Source organism: Grus americana, chromosome 14, assembly GCF_028858705.1.
Source record: "Grus americana isolate bGruAme1 chromosome 14, bGruAme1.mat, whole genome shotgun sequence".
NCBI classification, from domain to species: Eukaryota; Metazoa; Chordata; class Aves; order Gruiformes; family Gruidae; genus Grus; species Grus americana.
Genome location: NC_072865.1, coordinates 2,107,322 through 2,125,115, shown reverse-complemented (window position 1 = coordinate 2,125,115; position 17,794 = coordinate 2,107,322). Strand labels below are relative to the sequence as shown.

The following is a 17,794-nucleotide window of genomic DNA, read 5'->3' as shown; positions in this document are numbered from 1 at the left end:
GAAGCAGATCTGTGGTGTCTCTAAAACTGGACGGCAGAGCGTGCTATACGCTGTGACTACCCGGTGCAGTGTATTTCAAACCAATTGTTAGAGGTATTTTTGGTAAGTTACTTGGTTGCTATTAAGTTAAAATACTAATCTTCACTCTCTTATTTTGAACAGGCACAGAAATTCTTGGCAAATCAATTCGTGTGCTGTTCTGCACGCTAGGCGTTTGCATATTTTATGCCTTTGGCTACATGTTGCTGCCACTGTTTGCTTACTTCATCAGAGACTGGCGGATGCTGCTGCTGGCACTTACTTTACCTGGGCTGCTCTGCATCCCGCTCTGGTGGTGAGTATCACTAATTTAAAAGACTTTAGTCTTTAGAAGGTCCTGTCTGCAGATTTTTAAGATCCAGACTCCAAGCCAACCAGACTGCATCAATGAAATTCAGGAATAGGCAGGTGAAGGATGGACGTTGTGTCCTTGACTCTTCCCAGTCGTTTAGCTGCAAGTCCGTAGTTTTGTGGGTGATCTGACTCGTGCCTGAAAAGCCTATTCTTCATTTTCTGTAGGGTCCTATAAAATTAAGTGATGTGCATGCAAAGAGGGGAAAAAAAGTCAGTAAAACTCATCCTTGTGCAGCAACTGAAATCCATGGGCTTTTAAGGGAAGACCTGAACTAAGGGCAGAATGAGAAGCCAGTTGTTTTGGGAAGCTGGGCGATGCTAGGGTGACATAGATAGGAAAAGCTACAAAACAGTACTTGCATCTGTGAGACTTGCGTGTTTTCTTCCATAGTTAATGAAATACGACGTTAGGTGACCTGTAAAGCTTAACTAGTCCACACGGTGGTGGTGTTTCTTCACTTACACTAGCATTTCTGTGATTCCATCTGGCTTCTTACAAAGTTGAATGACTCAGGCGAATTCTACTTTCTGACTTGCCTTTATAAGACAGTATTTATAGTTACTAATTTTTATATGTGTTATTCTTTAAGGATATGCCTCTTAACATACAGCATGCTGCTTGTGTATTCACATTTCTGAATTCTTTAATTAAACTGTTTCCCCATACTTTGAAGGTTGTGGTCGCTCTTTTTCTGAGTCATTGCTTATTTCTTTAGTACTTCTAAAATCCACAAATGCATTTTAGTCTGTTCTTGTTCAGTATGCTCGTCTGCTCTTGTAAATCTGATTTCTGTTGTCATTGCTCTAATTTCTGCAAGATGTGGCAAGTTTTGAGATCTTCATGTCTGGAACGTGTGTTAGTGCCTGCAGCAGTGCTTTCTCTGGAAACGCAGGCTTGTTATTCTGAACTTTTTCTGCAGGGTCATTCCAGAATCTCCACGGTGGCTGATCTCCCAGGGAAGATTTCAGGAGGCAGAAGACATCATCCGAAAGGCTGCAAAAACTAATGGCATTACAGCCCCAGATGTAATACTTGACCCTGGTGAGGTAAGATTCATTCAGCAGTCCAGTTGTTTGCTGGACCTATTAATGACCTTGTAAAGTGATTAATTTCTGGACATAGGAATTGAGTTACGCCTGCAGTGTATTACCTACCTCTCAAATGGGTCATCCTTTTCCTGAAAAGCAGAATACCCTTTCCCTGCTTCATTCAGATTTGCAAAGCCCTCACTGTCCCATTCCCATCAGAATGCCAACATGCGTTGTAATGCAAACATCTTTTTGATCCAGTTTACAACCACCTTTTTCCTTTTAAACTCTAGTTTTTGGGGGAAGGTAATGAATTTGAGGTACCTGTTGCTTTGTGATCTAAACACTTGTGCTGAACAGAATTTATGTTTGTGCAGTCCAATACAGTTCTATAAAAGTCTAACACAGGACTAATCCTGGCCAGTGGCAGTGGAAAGAATGTAATTCTAATTCAATTCCATATTCAACTCCAATTCCTACTCCATGTTCAGGAGAGCAAAACTTGAGCTCCGTTCGAGTAGAGTAGTCAGCAGTATCTTTTCTTCCCCATCTGCTTCTGCCAAGATCATCTTGTTTCCTCTAGGTATCCCCCTTTTGTCTGAGCTGTTGGTGACCTTACAGTGTAGAAGCAGTTCCATGCTCGTTCAACCATGACCTCCAAAAGTCAGACAGACAAACTGCATAATCCAGAAAATGGGCACCTCTTGGGCCAGATCTGTAGAGTCTGTCTGGCCAGTTGCCCACTTGTGTTCTGGTTGAGAGTTGACATTGCCTTGTCGTTTACGTGAAAATACCTTGTATATTCGCTTGCTTTACAAGGCCTCTGTACCAGACAAAGGAAGATGGTTAGCCATTAGACTGTAATATGTTTGCTGCTGGGATTCAAACAACTTCATTTGGGCTGAAGTTAGCTGAGGTGCAAACCAACCTGGTCCACTTATTTGTAGATAGTAGGACAGACATCCTGGTCTTGCCAGGAAAACCCAGACCTTCTTATGATAGCTTTTTCCCTGGATTTTCATCAGAACACGCTTTTTTTTCCTTTTTTTCCTCCTTCCTTATGCTGTAGGCATGAAAACTCACCCATTGGCAGCACTCCAGCAGGAGAATGGAAAATAAGCTCTGGCTCCAAGATCTGCCTAAGGTTACTGTGCCTGCGGTCCTCCATCTCCTGTTCTTAGAAAGACATACTGATCTGTTTGCCACCTCTGAATAGGGCTGGATTACGAAGCAGCAGAAGGCAGGGGCAAGAGCAGGGATGTTGCCCCAGGGAAATGCTGATTTCTGCAGCAGGGTGGGCTGGAGTACATGGTGCTTATTTACAGATAAATCATTGCACGTCGACTTTCAGAAACACAGATTAACATTCTGAAGGAAAATGAGCTCAGGCACTGTTTAAATGCAGAACTCCAGTCCATCTTTTTACTTTTTAAGGTAAAAGTAGTGCTGTGATCAAAAAATCTGTGCAAAACTTTTCTTCATCAGTGGTCTGTTTACGCTGTTCTTTCGTCTGCTTTATGAAAAGCTGTAAAGCAGAAGACTCACAGCGTCTCTTGAGTTTTTAGGAAGCGTGTTTATGCTGCAGAGAGGTTCTCAGAAACCCAGCTGGCCCTTAACCCTTGTGCAGTTGGAACATGAGTGCTGGATGGAGGAGCAACCTGAGCTCATGTTTGGAGTATTGCTCGACCCCCTGCAGCTGGAGAGCAATGCCTGCAGTATTTAGGGTGCAGAGATTTCAAAACCAGTTAGGATCCAGCAGGTGACTATTAGCAAACAAGCTCTGTAGCACAAATAGGGTCTGGTTGACTGAATTATCCCATATGAGGGGGATAGAAATGTTTGGATGACAGGTTTAATTTCAAATCATCATTTTACCCTCTCTGCCCTTCTCACAGCTTCTTGTTCTAGCCTGTCCTTGTTGTCTGCTTATCCAGCTCCTAAAAGGCAGGGTCCTTTTTTGTCATCAGCTGTGACTCCCTGAATTTTACTGTTCCTGGTTTTGTTTTGTGGTTTGTTTGGGTTCTCTCTCTTTTTTTTTTTTTTTTTTTTGTTTCCTGTTTGCTGGTTTCTTGGCAACAAATAGTGGCAAAACTGGAGAGTACTTAGGAAAGATCATGTGATTTATGAGAAAGGGCTGTGAGCTGTAAAGCTGACTGCAATTTGTGCTGTGGGAGGCTTGGCTTCAGGCAGAGTGAAAGCTATCAAATGTGAAGAACTGTTTGCCTCACATAGAAAATGAAGATTTATAAAAGCAAATACACTGAAGTTTGGTGTGCACGAGCATCAGACTGCTGTTATCCTCCACATCTTCAGAACAAAATATTGCTCAGAAAGAATTTTCACCTGACTGCAGAGGTTACAGAAACTTCATGTTCCCATTAGCTCAGATACAGTTTACAAGACATTGAGGAGATAATCTATATTTTGAATTGAGGGACAAGTTAAGGGCCTGAAATCAGTGTCCAGCAACCAGCTTGCCAAAAGAAACATCACTAACTGAATATGGAAGAAAGATTGATGAGGAATTAAGTTAAACAAATGGTTGCTTTTGTCTCTTTATTGATGTGTTGTGTCCTGCAATACATCTAACTACTTCTGCTGGACCAGCTTGATGTTTTAGGGGAAAAAATATTTTAATTTGAACTAATACAAAGTAGAGGATGGTATATTAGACCAGGCTGAAAGGGTTCAGAAGAGTTTAAAGTAGTAACTGTACTGTTTTGAAATTACAGTCATTGTTTACTTTTATTGGTAACCATTTGCACATGTCATGAAGGAGTGCACAGTGCCAAGAAAAGGTATTCGTCTTTAAACATATTAAAATTTATTTTGACATTCTCAGGTCACACTGACCTATAAATTCAAGGGAGGAAGTAATCTTTGTATACAGTTTATTGTGCTTGCGCACAATAGAGATCTGTCAGGCAAGAGTGATTCCTCTACTTGTGGAAAGAGAAGTCTTCACACAAATGTTGTGAGGTGTATTGGCAGCTTACAATTCAAAAAGTGTCAAAATGAAAAATATTTCAGTATTACCTTTATTTCAGTTGATCATTTTGAGCTGCTAAGGTGGATGCTTGTTTCTTGGTTAGGTTTCTAACTGTTGATAGTCACAGATTTAGATAGATATAAAATACCCTAACAGAAAAAAGAATCTCTGTGGAAGATTATAAGATCAAAATCTTGTAAATGTTCTTACTGTAAGACTGTTAAAAATACCATTAAATTGATAAGTAGCCTGTGATAAATCCTGAAAACACACCATCTTTTGCAATAACAAGAATATGACGTATCTAGAAAACCATGGTTCTTCAGCCATGTACTGTTCCTTTATTAGAATTGATAGTTTTAATCAATGGAACTTGTCCTCTTAAATCACCTTTTACATATTTTGAAAAATCTCTTCCTTGTTTCTCCTTGTTAGGGGTCTAATTTAAAGTCCTGAACTAAAAAAAAAAAAAAAACCCAAACCCAAACTTTAATTCTTTCCTTTTTTATAGTCTTATCAAGCACAAAACTTGTTTGAATATCTTCGCATTGTTTACAGGGAAGTGGTTTTATTTTGAGGAGCTGGAAAGTTTCATGGGGAAAGGAGAAGTTTGTTGTCTCTTTGCTTATATTCTTAGAGGAAGATCTCAAAAACAGGCTAGATAACAATGGGGACTGCTCAGCTCATTAGCCAGTTTGTCTCAGTTTAAATACATTACTGTTAGGTCCAGCACAGTCCTGCTGCGGTTTAATCTTGTTATTTCTTCCCTTGTCTGCAGTGGATGTAGAGGACAGTTTATCGCGTTTTTTTTCTGGCCCTTAGGCTAAATAAACCCTCTACTTTTACAGATCAGGTTTTTCAAATGTCTCATCATCCTTGTTGTGCTCTCCTTGTCAGGGAGCCGTTGATTTGTGTGATCCTCAAGGTGCGGTGCTCAAAACTGGACGTAAGGACCCTGCCACTAGTGACGTATAAATTGTGAATTAATGCTGTTGCTTTATAATTCAAGTATAAACGTAACAATAAGTGAAGCCTCAGGGAGAGAAAATGATTACTAATTTCAGTCTAAATTTTATGTGGCTTTAAATTAGGGAGGAACAACGACTTTCACAGGTGGTTGGTTCTTATGGCTTATATGTGTTTGGTTAAAAGTGAGGCACCTGTTTCAACTCTGCAGTATATCAAAATACTGATGTATAAGTTGGGGGGGATTTTTTTGCACAATAATTCTGCTTACAGGAAGTTAATGTTCCCATGGGTTTTTTGTTTGTTTTTTTCCAGCTGCAAGATATGAATTCCCAGAAGCAACAGACGTACACCATTTTGGATCTAATGAAAACCCGAAATATCCTAACTATCACAATTATGTCAGTGATTCTTTGGTAAGCAAGTGTGGTGCAGGAGTATGTAAGCACGAAGGCAGCAAAACAGTTAAAAACTGCTCTTTGAACACTAAGGTATTCTGAAGAGGTACGGACAAAACCAGCTCAAAAACCAATGACCTGCTAGCTGAAGCAACAAAATTCTGGTTATGTAGGCTCTTCATTTCAGTAAGAGTCTAGAAACACATCTGGATTGTTATTTCTTTCTGAAGCAGTCAGGCATATCCTGAGCTGAGCAAGAATCAGATCAGCTGGCAGTGGTGCATGGGAATCCTGCCTGATTTGGTCCTTGGGGAACCCTCATCTGACTGTAACAAAGCCTTTTAAAAGGAGTGAGTCATGCCCTGTCCCCCAGTCAGAACTGCTGCCCAGGGGTCTGAACACAGTGATGCCTCACTTCTGGGGAGACTCTTCCCACCTCTTTGGTATTGTCTCTTAAAGGTATAAAGCTGCCTCTGACATTCTAATCTGAGATTTCCCTAGACTTTCCTGCTAGCTACTCTGTCTACCTGCCATCTTCAGCTTGGTTTTGCACTAGCTGAAGCCATACTTCATGCTCAGTTTGATGAAATGGTTGTCATTTTCTTCTATGGGAAATGTCAATGAAGCTGTAATGGCTCAGAACAGAGAAAATGAAGAGGGTAGATTATAGCCTGCCAGCAGCTATAAAAGTGAGGTTTAATTAGTGCATATACCTACAGTGTCCTATCCAAGAAGGTCCCTAAGTCTATTTGCTGCCGTATTGAACAGAATTCTTGTGGTTTGGTGAGAGACAGCTGTGGATTTCAGCCCTATGAGCTGCTGATGTGGCTTTTTGGGTCAAAGGATGACTTGGCTAATATTTAAGCTGGATTCCCTTGCCCATCACCAAGCACAGTGCTACAAGCACACTGAGAAAGGAACTTGAGCAGAAAATGGCTCAAAAAAGAAAAGTAATGTTGGTTCTTTGCGGACATGTCAGTACAGTTTCCATATCCTGTTCTTTTCCCCTCAAGTCCAAATGCTGACTCTCACCTTTAATTGGAAGTGAGTTAGAGAGTTGAGACTGCCCTACTTCCAATCTGCTTGGAGTAGATCAGTAGCGAGTTCCTAGACTCAGCCAATTTTGTGTGTGGTTGTAGAATTCAAATGCAAAACCTGTTCCAACAGCATTTTTGGTAGGACAAAGCATCTGAGAGAAACAGGGTGACATGGCAGTATGTATGTAATCCATTCCATATGCTAAAGGACTTTTTACCACATGATAAATGAAGTTTTATGATAGTCACAGAGAGTCAAACATGTGCAACTGACTGACATAATCTTACCTCCTCTGGCAGAAAAGTGTTCAGTTGATTTGGGCAATTTTTTCACTCTTTTTACCTTGCCTGTCAGTTGCCTAACCTCCTTTTAATTAATTTCCCAGAATAGAAAGCATTTTGTGCTGACTCACAGCAATGTTTTCCAGCCCATAGGATACCAGTGGTGTGTTCTATGTTATGAATTAAAAGATCTCACAAAAGAAGCTCTGTAAAAGAGGATGGTTGCCAATAGCAGTGTATCACTTTTACATAGTGCTGAGTATTTTGTTAATTTTGAGTAAGTAGTGGGTCTTTAATACCTTTGCTGAGTTTGCATCAGGGAGGAGAAAGTTTGGCTTCTTGTCACCCTGGGATGTGTAAATACCCCTAACAATTTCCCAGAAAACGTATAACTGTATCAAGGTTTGTCAATGTGAATAGCTAAGGCGAAAGTGAGTTCCTGCAAGCACAGTTTGTTGCATATAAAAAGAACTCAGAGCGCAGGGCTGGGCACAGCATCGTGGAAAACACCGTGTAACTGCTTTTGGGAAGAATACCTTTAGCTGGCAAGGCACACTCAGCAGTGGGGGAGTTACCCTCAGCTGCATGACTTCATACCTTCCCAGGTACACTGGGCAACTTATTTTAAGCAGTTGCACTGTGAAGGCTCTTCCCATGTGAAGTGAGGAGGAAGAGGAAGAGCTAATCTTTGGTCAGTGATCCACTTCGTGCTGTGCAGTGATTTTGCTCCAGGTTCTGTTATAACATAGATGCCGAAGGAGATGAAGTACAGCGTGCTCTGTGCCTCGCTGTTGCACCTGGACACGTCCTGACCCAGAGCCTGTTACTTCCTTCTTTGCCACGTGTTCCTTGTTGGTGAAGCATAGTCTTCTCTTCCCAGCGTCTCCCAAGACACAACAGGATTTGTCTCCAAGGCCAAGTTTGTTTCCCTTGATCACCTGGAAGCCAGCTCTCATCTGGCAGTGGCATGGGTAAGATGGCAGTATTCCCAGCCACCAAGCTCTGTCCTGCTACACCGACCAGCCCAGGCACCGAGCCATGCAAACGTGACTTGAGTGCTGCCCAGCCAGCTTGGCAGAGAAAATCCCGGATTGTTTGGGTCTGCCAGGATGCCATACTCCTCTGAGGCTCTATACACAAAGCATGGAGGGTAATGACCTGGAAACAATGTTCTCTACTGAGACCTTCCTGGTAAATATAATGAAAAGATACAGCAGCAGTAAAACTCAGTAGTCCAAACTTTCAGGCTAAGGCTGTAACTACTAGTAATAGGAACTGCTGTATCACGACATCGTGAATGATTATCACTTATCTGAGGCACATGGAAAATATGGAGGTGATCGGTGACAGCCAACAGGGCTTCACTAAGGGGAAATCGTGCCTGACAAATTTGGTTGCCTTCTCTGACGGGGTTATAGCGTTGGTGGATAAGGGAAGACCAACTGACGTCATCTACCTGGACTTGTGCAAAGCATCTGACACTGTCCCGCACGACGTCTTTGTCTCTAAATTGGAGATAAATGGATTTGATGGATGGACCACTCAGTGGATAAGGAATTGGCTGGATGGTCGCACTCAGAGAGTTGTGGTCAACAACTCGATGTCCAAGTGGAGATCAGTGATGAGTGGTGTTCCTCAGGGGTCGGTACTGGGAGTGGCAGTGTTTGACATCTTTGTCTGTGACATGGACAGTGGGATCGAGTGCACCCTCAGCAAGTTTGCTGATGACACCAAGCCGTGTGGCGCAGTTGACACGCAGGAGTGAAGGGATGCCATGCAGAGAGACCTGGGCAGGCTGGAGAGGTGGGACCATGCAAACCTCATGGAGTTCAACAAGGCCAAGCGCAAGATCCTGCACGTGAGTCAGGGCAGTCCCAAGCACAACTACCGGCTGGGCACAGAATAGATTGAGAGCAGTGCTGAGGAGAAGGACTTGCGGGTGTTGGTTGATGAGAAGTTCAGCATGAGCCAGCAACGTGTGCTCGCAGTCCAGAAAGCCAACCACGTTCTGGACTGCATCACCAGCAGCGTGACCAGCAGGTTGAGGGAGGGGGATTTTCCCTCTCTACTCTGCTCTCATGAGACCCCCCCCTCCAGTACTGCGTCCAGCTCTGGGGTCCCCAGGACAAGAAGGACATGGAGCTGTTGGAGTGAGTCCAGAGGAGGCCAGGGAGTGACAGGACAAGGGGGAATGGCGTGAAGCTGAAGGAGGGGAGATGGAGATGAGATCTGAGGAAGAAATTCTTCCCTATGAGGGTGCTGAGGCCCTGGCACAGGATGCCCAGAGAAGCTGTGGCTGCCCCTGGCTCCCTGGCAGTGTTCAAGGCCAGGTGGGATGGGGCTTTGGGCAACCTGGGCTAGTGGAGGGTGTCCCTGCCCATGGCAGAGGGTTGGACTGGATGGGCTGTGGGGTCCCTTCCAACCCAAACCATTCTATGATCTTCCAGGGGTGACCTGAAGTATGGGGGCATACATGAGTAGTAGTCAGCCTCTCTCCATCAGCATAACTAGCAGAGACAAATGCAGAGAGATGTCTAAAAGTGACAAATAACCAGAATTTCCTTGCAGTGGTCTGAATGAGAGTGGGGTGAACAGTTGCAAAGTCATGCAGTGGCGTCAGAAATTAAGTATGACCACTATAGCTGCAGGACCATCCAGCACTGGTGGGGTCATAGGCCTGTGCCTCATCAAGGCTAGCAACAGCTCTGGAGTTACTGAATTGTGTTAATGCTGAATAGGATATTTTAAATTTTTTTAAAACATATTTTATTCTTCGAATTCAAGAGCAACTTGAAAGATAAAAAGCATCAGCACTGTTTAATTGTTATCTTGCTGTTTCTGAAGTGAGCACTTCAGCTGCTTCAGAGGTGAATGAATCTGGCAGATACTGGATTTGCCTTACACATAGTGATTTCTGTGCTTAACAGAGATGTAAAAGAGGTTCGTGGCAACCTCAGGAAGACGAGAAACCTGTTTGATCCTGTTATTCTGCTTCTTTCAGGATGATAATCTCTGTCGGTTATTTTGGACTTTCTCTTGACACACCTAACTTGCATGGAGACGTCTATGTGAACTGCTTCCTCTCGGCAGTGATTGAAGTTCCAGCCTACATTATTTCCTGGCTGCTGCTTCGAAATCTCCCTCGACGGTATTCAATGGCTGCTGCGTTATTCTTGGGAGGCTGTGTTCTTCTCTTCATTCAGCTGGTGCCTTCACGTATGGAATCATTAGTTGATCTCAAATACATATGATAGGTGAAGCGCAGTACCATGCACTGGGCAGATGTGGAGGAAAAGTATTCTGAGGGCACTAAATACAGACACTCGTTCCCTATCTCTGCCCCTCTTCCTTGGCTCTCGGTGCTGCTGCACAAGGCACTTCCACAACATGTCAATTCAGATAGGCTTTTAAAGATAGATCGTTGGCTTTGATCTGTTGGGATTAGCATTGTAGTCCTGTTTTGCCTTTAACGTACACCCCTGGCAAGGTGCCCTGGTAAGGTCCAAGTGTTAAAACCAAGACTAGACCAACCAGAATGTGGTAAGCGGAGGTTACCAAGAGGCTGCAGAACTTACTTCCCCAATAGCTGTCAATGACTGTCTCTTTCTGGCTTGTTTAAACAGTTCTGTTCAAAGGAGTCATTGTGGAAGCATTTTTGATAAGCAAAGACTCTTGTACTGATTTAGTGTTGATAGTTAAAATAATGTTTGGCAACTGGAAAGGAGGACAAAATAACATTTATTGGATATCAAACCATATGTATCTTTAGGCCAGTTGGATTAATAGGGTTATGGACTCGTTACTGATAATGATGTTGAATATGATAGGGTGGTGTTGTTGCTTAGCACTTGTTTACAAATCAAAGAATAAAGAAAAAAGAATGTGGAAGAAGTGCCTTGCTTGATTTATACAGGCAATATATGTGTTGCATTCTCCCCTTTTGTTTTTTTTAACCTCCTGTCCTTTGAGTCGATTGGACACTGATACGATCTGTTTCAAATCTAACTGTCCCAGTCAAAGTCAACCCAGCTTCCTATAATTAAATTATTGACTTGTAGCTGGGAATGTTAATGAGAAACCAGAGCAGGAAACCAAAAATAACTTGTTTCAAATGTTTAACTTTGTTCACTTTATTAAAAAGGGATATATGGCTTTGTTTGCAATAGCAGAGATCTGGCCTCTGAAATCTGAGAGGACCTTTCCAGTTCTCGCTCTGTCCTCCTTATTTTTTGCTTGGCAGGAAGCCCCATGCTCAAGAGGAAATTAAAATGTTGAGTCCTAGTAATTTTAAAAAATAATAAATAATGTTGCCCATGCTTGTAGACGTGTACAGGGAACAAAAGACACCAGATACTGGAATTAATTTGGCAGGAGTTATACAAACACAATGGAATTAAGAGATACCATGAATTGTCAGAGCTTTATTGAAGTCCTTACTGTGTTTTGATTTCAGATATTCGTGCGCTATCTATTCTACTGGTGATGTTAGGGAAATTTGGGATCACATCTGCCTTTTCAATGGTTTATGTTTACACGGCTGAGCTCTATCCAACAGTAGTGAGAAACATGGGAGTTGGAGCAAGTTCCATGGCCTCTAGGCTGGGCAGCATCCTCTCACCTTACTTTGTTTACCTCGGTGAGTTAACTAGGCTGTGCGTGTGCGGGGGAGATGCTGGCAGTTGGAAAGCAATGCTGTTCACCCAGATCAGTGTCCTGCCTCTGTGGGTCCTTGGGCTTTTCTGCTCTTCTCTGTGTCCAGGTCTTGTGTGAACCTGCAGGTAAAAATGGGGCCTCGACATCTCTGAGGAATGGTCAGAACGTAGAGAAGTTGTGTTTTGTGCCCTGTCGAAGAGATGCTCTTGAAGATTCAGAGTTTACTGAATCACTAAGGACAGCTCTTAATGTTATTTTTTTCCATCTCTCAAGTTCCTAAAACCACATTTCTAGCAATGTATGCTTTGAACGCCAGGCTGTGGGGAGGGTTGGTTTGTTTGGTTTTTACCGAAAGCATAAATCTTGCACTGATAAAGCCCTGTACCTAGGAGACTCAGAGCTGTTTCTTTTTTTATTCTGCTAGGTGCCTATGATCGATTCCTGCCTTACATCCTGATGGGGAGCCTGACTGTGCTATCAGGAATTCTGACTTTATTTCTGCCGGAAAGCTATGGTATGCCTCTTCCGGACACAATTGAGCAAATGCTGTTGGTGAAAGGGTAAGTGTCACCTTCTCATCTTAATGCCTCTGTCCTCTGTTCTGAGGAGAGGAGTGGACTTACCTAGGTATTGTCACAGGGAGTTGGTTTGAGTAGTTTAGTTAGTGCTCTGTTGAAGATAGAAGAGCTTGGCTGGAATCCTGGTCCTTCTTCCCACATGTTTATGTACATCATAGGCTCCAAATTTATCATTTTACTCTGAGGACCGAATAAAAGTACATATGAGAACTGCATTTGTAAAAGTGTATTGCTTTATAAAGTTGCTTTTAAAGGCATAGGGACACTTTGTGGGTTATAATCCATCTTTCTAGGTTCTGAAAGTCACGTAAGTACTGGTGAAGGGCTGAACTCTTCCAGTTTAGTTCAACTGACCTAAAAAGGCATTGAGAGCGTTTGTCCTTTTGTCCCGGCTGTGATTGCACATAAGGTGGCACGTAAGCATGCACCTGGTGTATGAAAGGGACCCGTCCAACAGAAGTCATCAGGATATTAAAATTAGGAGGCTGTAATGTCAGATAGGGCTCAAGATATCAAAGATTTTTTTTTCCTGTTCTCTCATCTATTTTTTTAAGTTATTTTCTTTTTTCTTTCCTTTTTTTTTTTTCCCTCCAGATTAGAATACAGACCTGCATCTAGTAGCACAAGGGATTCCAAGGAGGAAGAAGAAAATCCGGAGATTTTTAAAAGCACAGCTTTTTGATGGAACTCCCGTGTACTTGTTGGTGGACTGAAAGTTAAATGGACTTTTCTTCTAATATTCATTCTAGAAAGGGCTAGTGGCAACACTTTGTTTCCTGTAATTTTAACCTTATTTATTAATTTAAACACTGTGTTCCATACATTCTCTTTTTATATGAACATAAATACTGTATAGCCTTCAATGAGACTTTTCAGCCACAGTTGTTCTAATGCAATAGTATGATGGAACGGTATCTGATCAATCCGTTGTAATTTAAGTGTATAGTTCAGCTGAAAGATACTTGAAAATGAGTTCAAGGGCTGGCAGGGTACCTGGATTCCTTGGTGAACCTTCTCCAGAACTAATGCACATCAAGAAGTAAAATTGCCAGGAAAAGCTGCTCGTTGGTTTTGATTCCTTGACTTCTGTCTCTGGACAGGTAACTTATTTATTACAGTGAAGGTTATGAGAATGTGCCTCTCTGCAGTCTTACTCAAATGACTTTGCACGTGCTGAATTTGTTACCAAGTTCAGAAAGATGCAAAGAAAGATTTTGAGAATTAATTCTAACTTGATATATTTTAACTCAACATAGATTGAAAGGATTGTCTCGCACAAAATATTTGTAGCACTGGAGTTTTGCTCACAAAAGTCACTTGATTCTAATGCTGGTTTTCAACTGTACCTGTACGGTGAAGTTGTTTACATCTGACCCTGGATGTGGCCTGCTTCCCGGCTGTGTGTATCTTAAATAATGCAAAAGGTTCATCTGTGTATGGGAAGGGAGCGGTGTTAGTTTGGGGTTCTTCCATTTCGATGTCTGTTGGAAGTTTTATGTCTAAATTGTTTTAATGTCTTCTGTGCAATTTGGATGATGGAAACAATTCTGCTGTCTTTGTTCTGTGCTTTTTCACGTGCATGCACATACACATGCACACAATATATTTAGAGCTAAATTTTTGTGTTAATCTATGCCACTGCATTGACCTCATGATGGAATGTGTCTAGAACAAAATTCAGAATGGACTTCTCAAGTGCCAACTGCACGATTGCTGTGAGGTCTGTTATTTCACTTAACTCCTGTAATCAGTGAATTGTTTTCAAATTGTTCTAAAAAAACCCCCAACAACAAACCTTGTTGACAGTCTGCCAAGAAATTGTTCCTTGGGTCACAGAAACACCCTTGGCATTACCCGCGTTCCTTTAAAAATATACAATATATATGTACGCTCAGTCTCATTTGTGCTATTCTGACCACGCATTACGTTACACTTCGACAGACGTGAGTGGTGAAAGATTTCTCTCTCGTGGCACTTGTTTGTGTACGTTCTGTCGTGTAGAGGCTTACTAAACAGAACCCAAACCGTTGTAGCCAAAGCCGTTAGGGGCCTTACTCTGCCGCAGCAGCTGCTGGTGGAAGTTTTGCATTTTCCTACTGTATTCACATACCTGGGTGGCACCAGCTGATTCCAGTCTTTTGTGAACCAGTACCCCATATTCTGTCCCTGATAACCAGCTCCAGTAGTCGGACTGATGCGCTGGTGTGTGTCCTCCAGGCTGCTTGTCTTAAAAACAGGAAAAATAGAAAAAACTGTAAAGCCTATAGTAGTTTGGTTTGTTGGGTTTGGTGGTTGGTTTTTTTAAACTCTTCCTACCAGTGTCTTGAGCTTTACAGTTTGCTCCACTTTCCCTGCATTTTTCTCACCTACTTGTTTGGTATTTTAATTTCTGGATGCAGCAGGAAGTTGGCCAGTGTTACCGGTCAGAGACTGATACAGAGAAACGTAGTTTTGTCGTGTCGTCAGTTCTTACGAGGAGAGAAATCCCGACGTTTGGGCAGGTTCAGTGTCACTCCTGTTTAATAGCCTGACAGGCCCTTGGTGGATGGCATTAGAATGCAGCGTGTGATTTGAAACTAGTGCAAAAATTCAGAATCTGGATTTTTTTTCTACCCATACTGCACATCATATAATAACCTTGACATGAGCAAACACGTGTCAGGAGGGAGCGTGTAACAGCCAGTTTCCCTTGCCCAAAAGACATGATATCATTTGTCAGGCTTACTACCTTGTTTGAAATATTCATTACAAACTTAAGTATATGTTCTAAAACTTGGTATGGATATTTCTCTTTGTAAACCTTATTTTTAGAAACTGGAACATTTAGATGCAGCTTCTTTTCTGTGTGTTGTAGCAGAATTATCTGATAACCGCAGGAATCTGAGGCAAAACACTTTTAGCTGCAACTTCCTTGTAATGAATTTGCCAGTGTAAACAACCGTGTCCCATAAGTCTCTTCCTGTAAACTATTTCAGAAAATATCCTGAAATGTAAGATCCATGCTTGCCTGATACACAATCTAGTGGAAATTCCTGTCCTAAACTAGAGTCCATTTAATGTCTGATTTGAGCTGTAATTTCTTATCCACTGTTTTATCCAGGTATATGCCTTAACAGTGAGACTTCTGTTCTTGAATATTTAAATATTCTTACATTTACTACATTTTTGGTGGGGTTTTTTGTTTGTTTGTTTTTAATCCAGCCAAATTGGGGAATTTCCTGGTTATGACTAATACTACAAAACACAATGGCAATTTCTTTGTGTCAAAAAACCCCCTTTTTTTTTTTCCTTGCTCATCTTTTTTTTTAAAAACAAAAAGTATGAGTCAGAAATGTAGAATACATTTAACATAGCATCCTGGGTTATGCTGGTTTGTTTTTTTTTCTCTTACTCTCTCAAGTTTATCTCTAAAACAAGGAGCTTGTTCTAGTGGGTAGGCAGAATCCAGCTAATAGGTATTTCCAGAAGAAATTGAGGGAATGTTTTCATACAGGTAGGTGATCCGATCTGTGCAAATAAGATGAGAGGAACTGACCCCATAGCTGGCAAATCGTAGAGTGGCATCGGTGCTGGCAGCAGGTGAGATTTGCAGCACTAAGCATGGCTACGGATATACCCGCAGAGTAGAGCACGGGTGCTGCACCGTGCCTTGGCTTTGAAAGGCGTCTGCCGAGTGCCGCGTTTCCCAATGTGACCGACTCCTAGGCAGCGGGAGGTGTTGTTAACGGACACGTTGGCATGTCACTTTGCGTTACCCTGATGCCAAGCAGGATTGGGACCGACTTTCTGAGACTCTGCTGTAACCGGACCGCTTTGTCACTCAAGTTTTTGCGACGTTTCTCTCCCCCCTGCAGAGCTGTTGTGTGAAATGAGTCAAGGTCCACGTGGGAGACGCTTCTCTCGGCGTCATGGTGGGACGCACCACGGCTGCACGGGACAGCCTTGAATCCCAAGGTGAAGTCACACGCAGATTGTCCCTTCTGTAAAGAGTTGAGGGGGTTTAGTACCAGTATTTGAATGCACCTAAACACACCTGTCTTGCCTAGTGTGCTGGCTAGCGGGGAAGGACTTGTTCTGCTGCACTCTGGGCAAGCTAGTGCTTTTGCTCCTGTTATCCTCAAAGTAGTAGTGAGAGACACTTCGTAAGGGGGAAGGGTCAGAATTTGCCTTTGAAAGAGGAGTTGTGATAAACCTATGAGCTCGTTGTACTGCAGAGGAAGATAAGATAGACTTTGATGGAGGAAGAGAAGATAGACTTTGACGTTAAGGCTAACCTTAACCTGGGAAATACCGAATGGTTTTGGTGCCCATAACCTGTACTACAGCAGCAATACAGGTTAGACAAAATTAGCTGATTAGGCAGAAATCTCTGTTGCTAGAGAACTATGCACAGTACAGTATCTTCACCAAGCAAAAACAGCATATGGCCTCGAGTTGGGAACTAGGATCCCAACCTTTCTGCTCTTAGAGTGACTTCTTTCATCACCTTGGGCATGTCACATAATCCTGTGACCTCAGTTTCTTTGCTTGCAAGTGGAAATAGCATTGACTCAAAAAGTATCATAATTTCTTGTGATGTTCATGTTCCACAGTCCAGTCATTAGATTCTCTGTTTGACTCTCCTGACGGTGAATGTAATGCTCACACGAGCATCACTTGGTATTTCGTTTTTCAGTAGCAGGAAACTTTGGCTAACTTCTGACACTGTTTTTGTTAAGAGGTGTGAACACCTCCTCCCCCATTGCCAAGTTACCGTTGGGAAGAAGAAAGCACGGGGAGGTGGTGCAGTGCCAGGGGAATTGGACTGCAGTAAGTCAAGCCCAGGATTGGGTTTTGAATGCTTAATCATATTCTTTTAATTGCACAGCCCCTTCACAGTTCTACACAAAACTGCCTTCCGCATCCCACCTGTGAGGTGTTGGTGAACATTTTCACTGTGTACCTAACTACATTGTAAAAATACTCTTCTTTCAGGCACTTTTGAGATATGATGATGCTAATGCTGTATTGCTGATCTCATGGAATTTGAGATTAATGTGAGTTATACTCCTCTCTGCTTTACAGCCGGTTCTGTGTTACGGCCTCATGCAGAGGGGCTCTTCTTTTAATGCTCTCCAGGGGCCTGTGCACATGAGTGCAGTAAGTGCGTGAGGAAACTGTCTGTCTGTGCAAATAAATACCTATTTCAGTATTTGTAGAATAGAACCTCAATCTTGGCGGTTGTAAACAGTTTTCTTCAAGTATAGAATCAGCTCAGGCACCATAACGCCTTACTTACAAATGCCTTTGGGGGTACTTTAGTAATGGCCACAGCCTTGTATGTAGAAAGACAGAGAAATTTCTTTTAAGAATGTAAATATTTCTGGCTGTAATTAAATTGATTCTTACCTAGTTCTTTTTTTTTTAATAGAAAAATGCTTGGTTTTTGTGAAATTCAGAATAAAATCATATCTGGAACTATCTTTAAAA

General features: G+C 42.3%; 1 protein-coding gene across 1 annotated transcript in view; it reads left to right on the top strand.

The window, feature by feature from the left end:
- The window catches only part of LOC129212535 (organic cation/carnitine transporter 2-like), a 30,698-nt gene extending 12,904 nt beyond the window's left edge, over nucleotides 1-17,794 (top strand). The window contains exons 4-10 of the mRNA XM_054841195.1: nucleotides 163-334; nucleotides 1,314-1,440; nucleotides 5,693-5,793; nucleotides 10,096-10,310; nucleotides 11,548-11,730; nucleotides 12,172-12,307; nucleotides 12,920-17,794. Coding sequence (XP_054697170.1) covers nucleotides 163-334; nucleotides 1,314-1,440; nucleotides 5,693-5,793; nucleotides 10,096-10,310; nucleotides 11,548-11,730; nucleotides 12,172-12,307; nucleotides 12,920-13,007 — 1,022 coding nt within the window. The 3' untranslated portion in view covers nucleotides 13,008-17,794. The remainder of the gene's footprint in view (nucleotides 1-162; nucleotides 335-1,313; nucleotides 1,441-5,692; nucleotides 5,794-10,095; nucleotides 10,311-11,547; nucleotides 11,731-12,171; nucleotides 12,308-12,919) is intronic.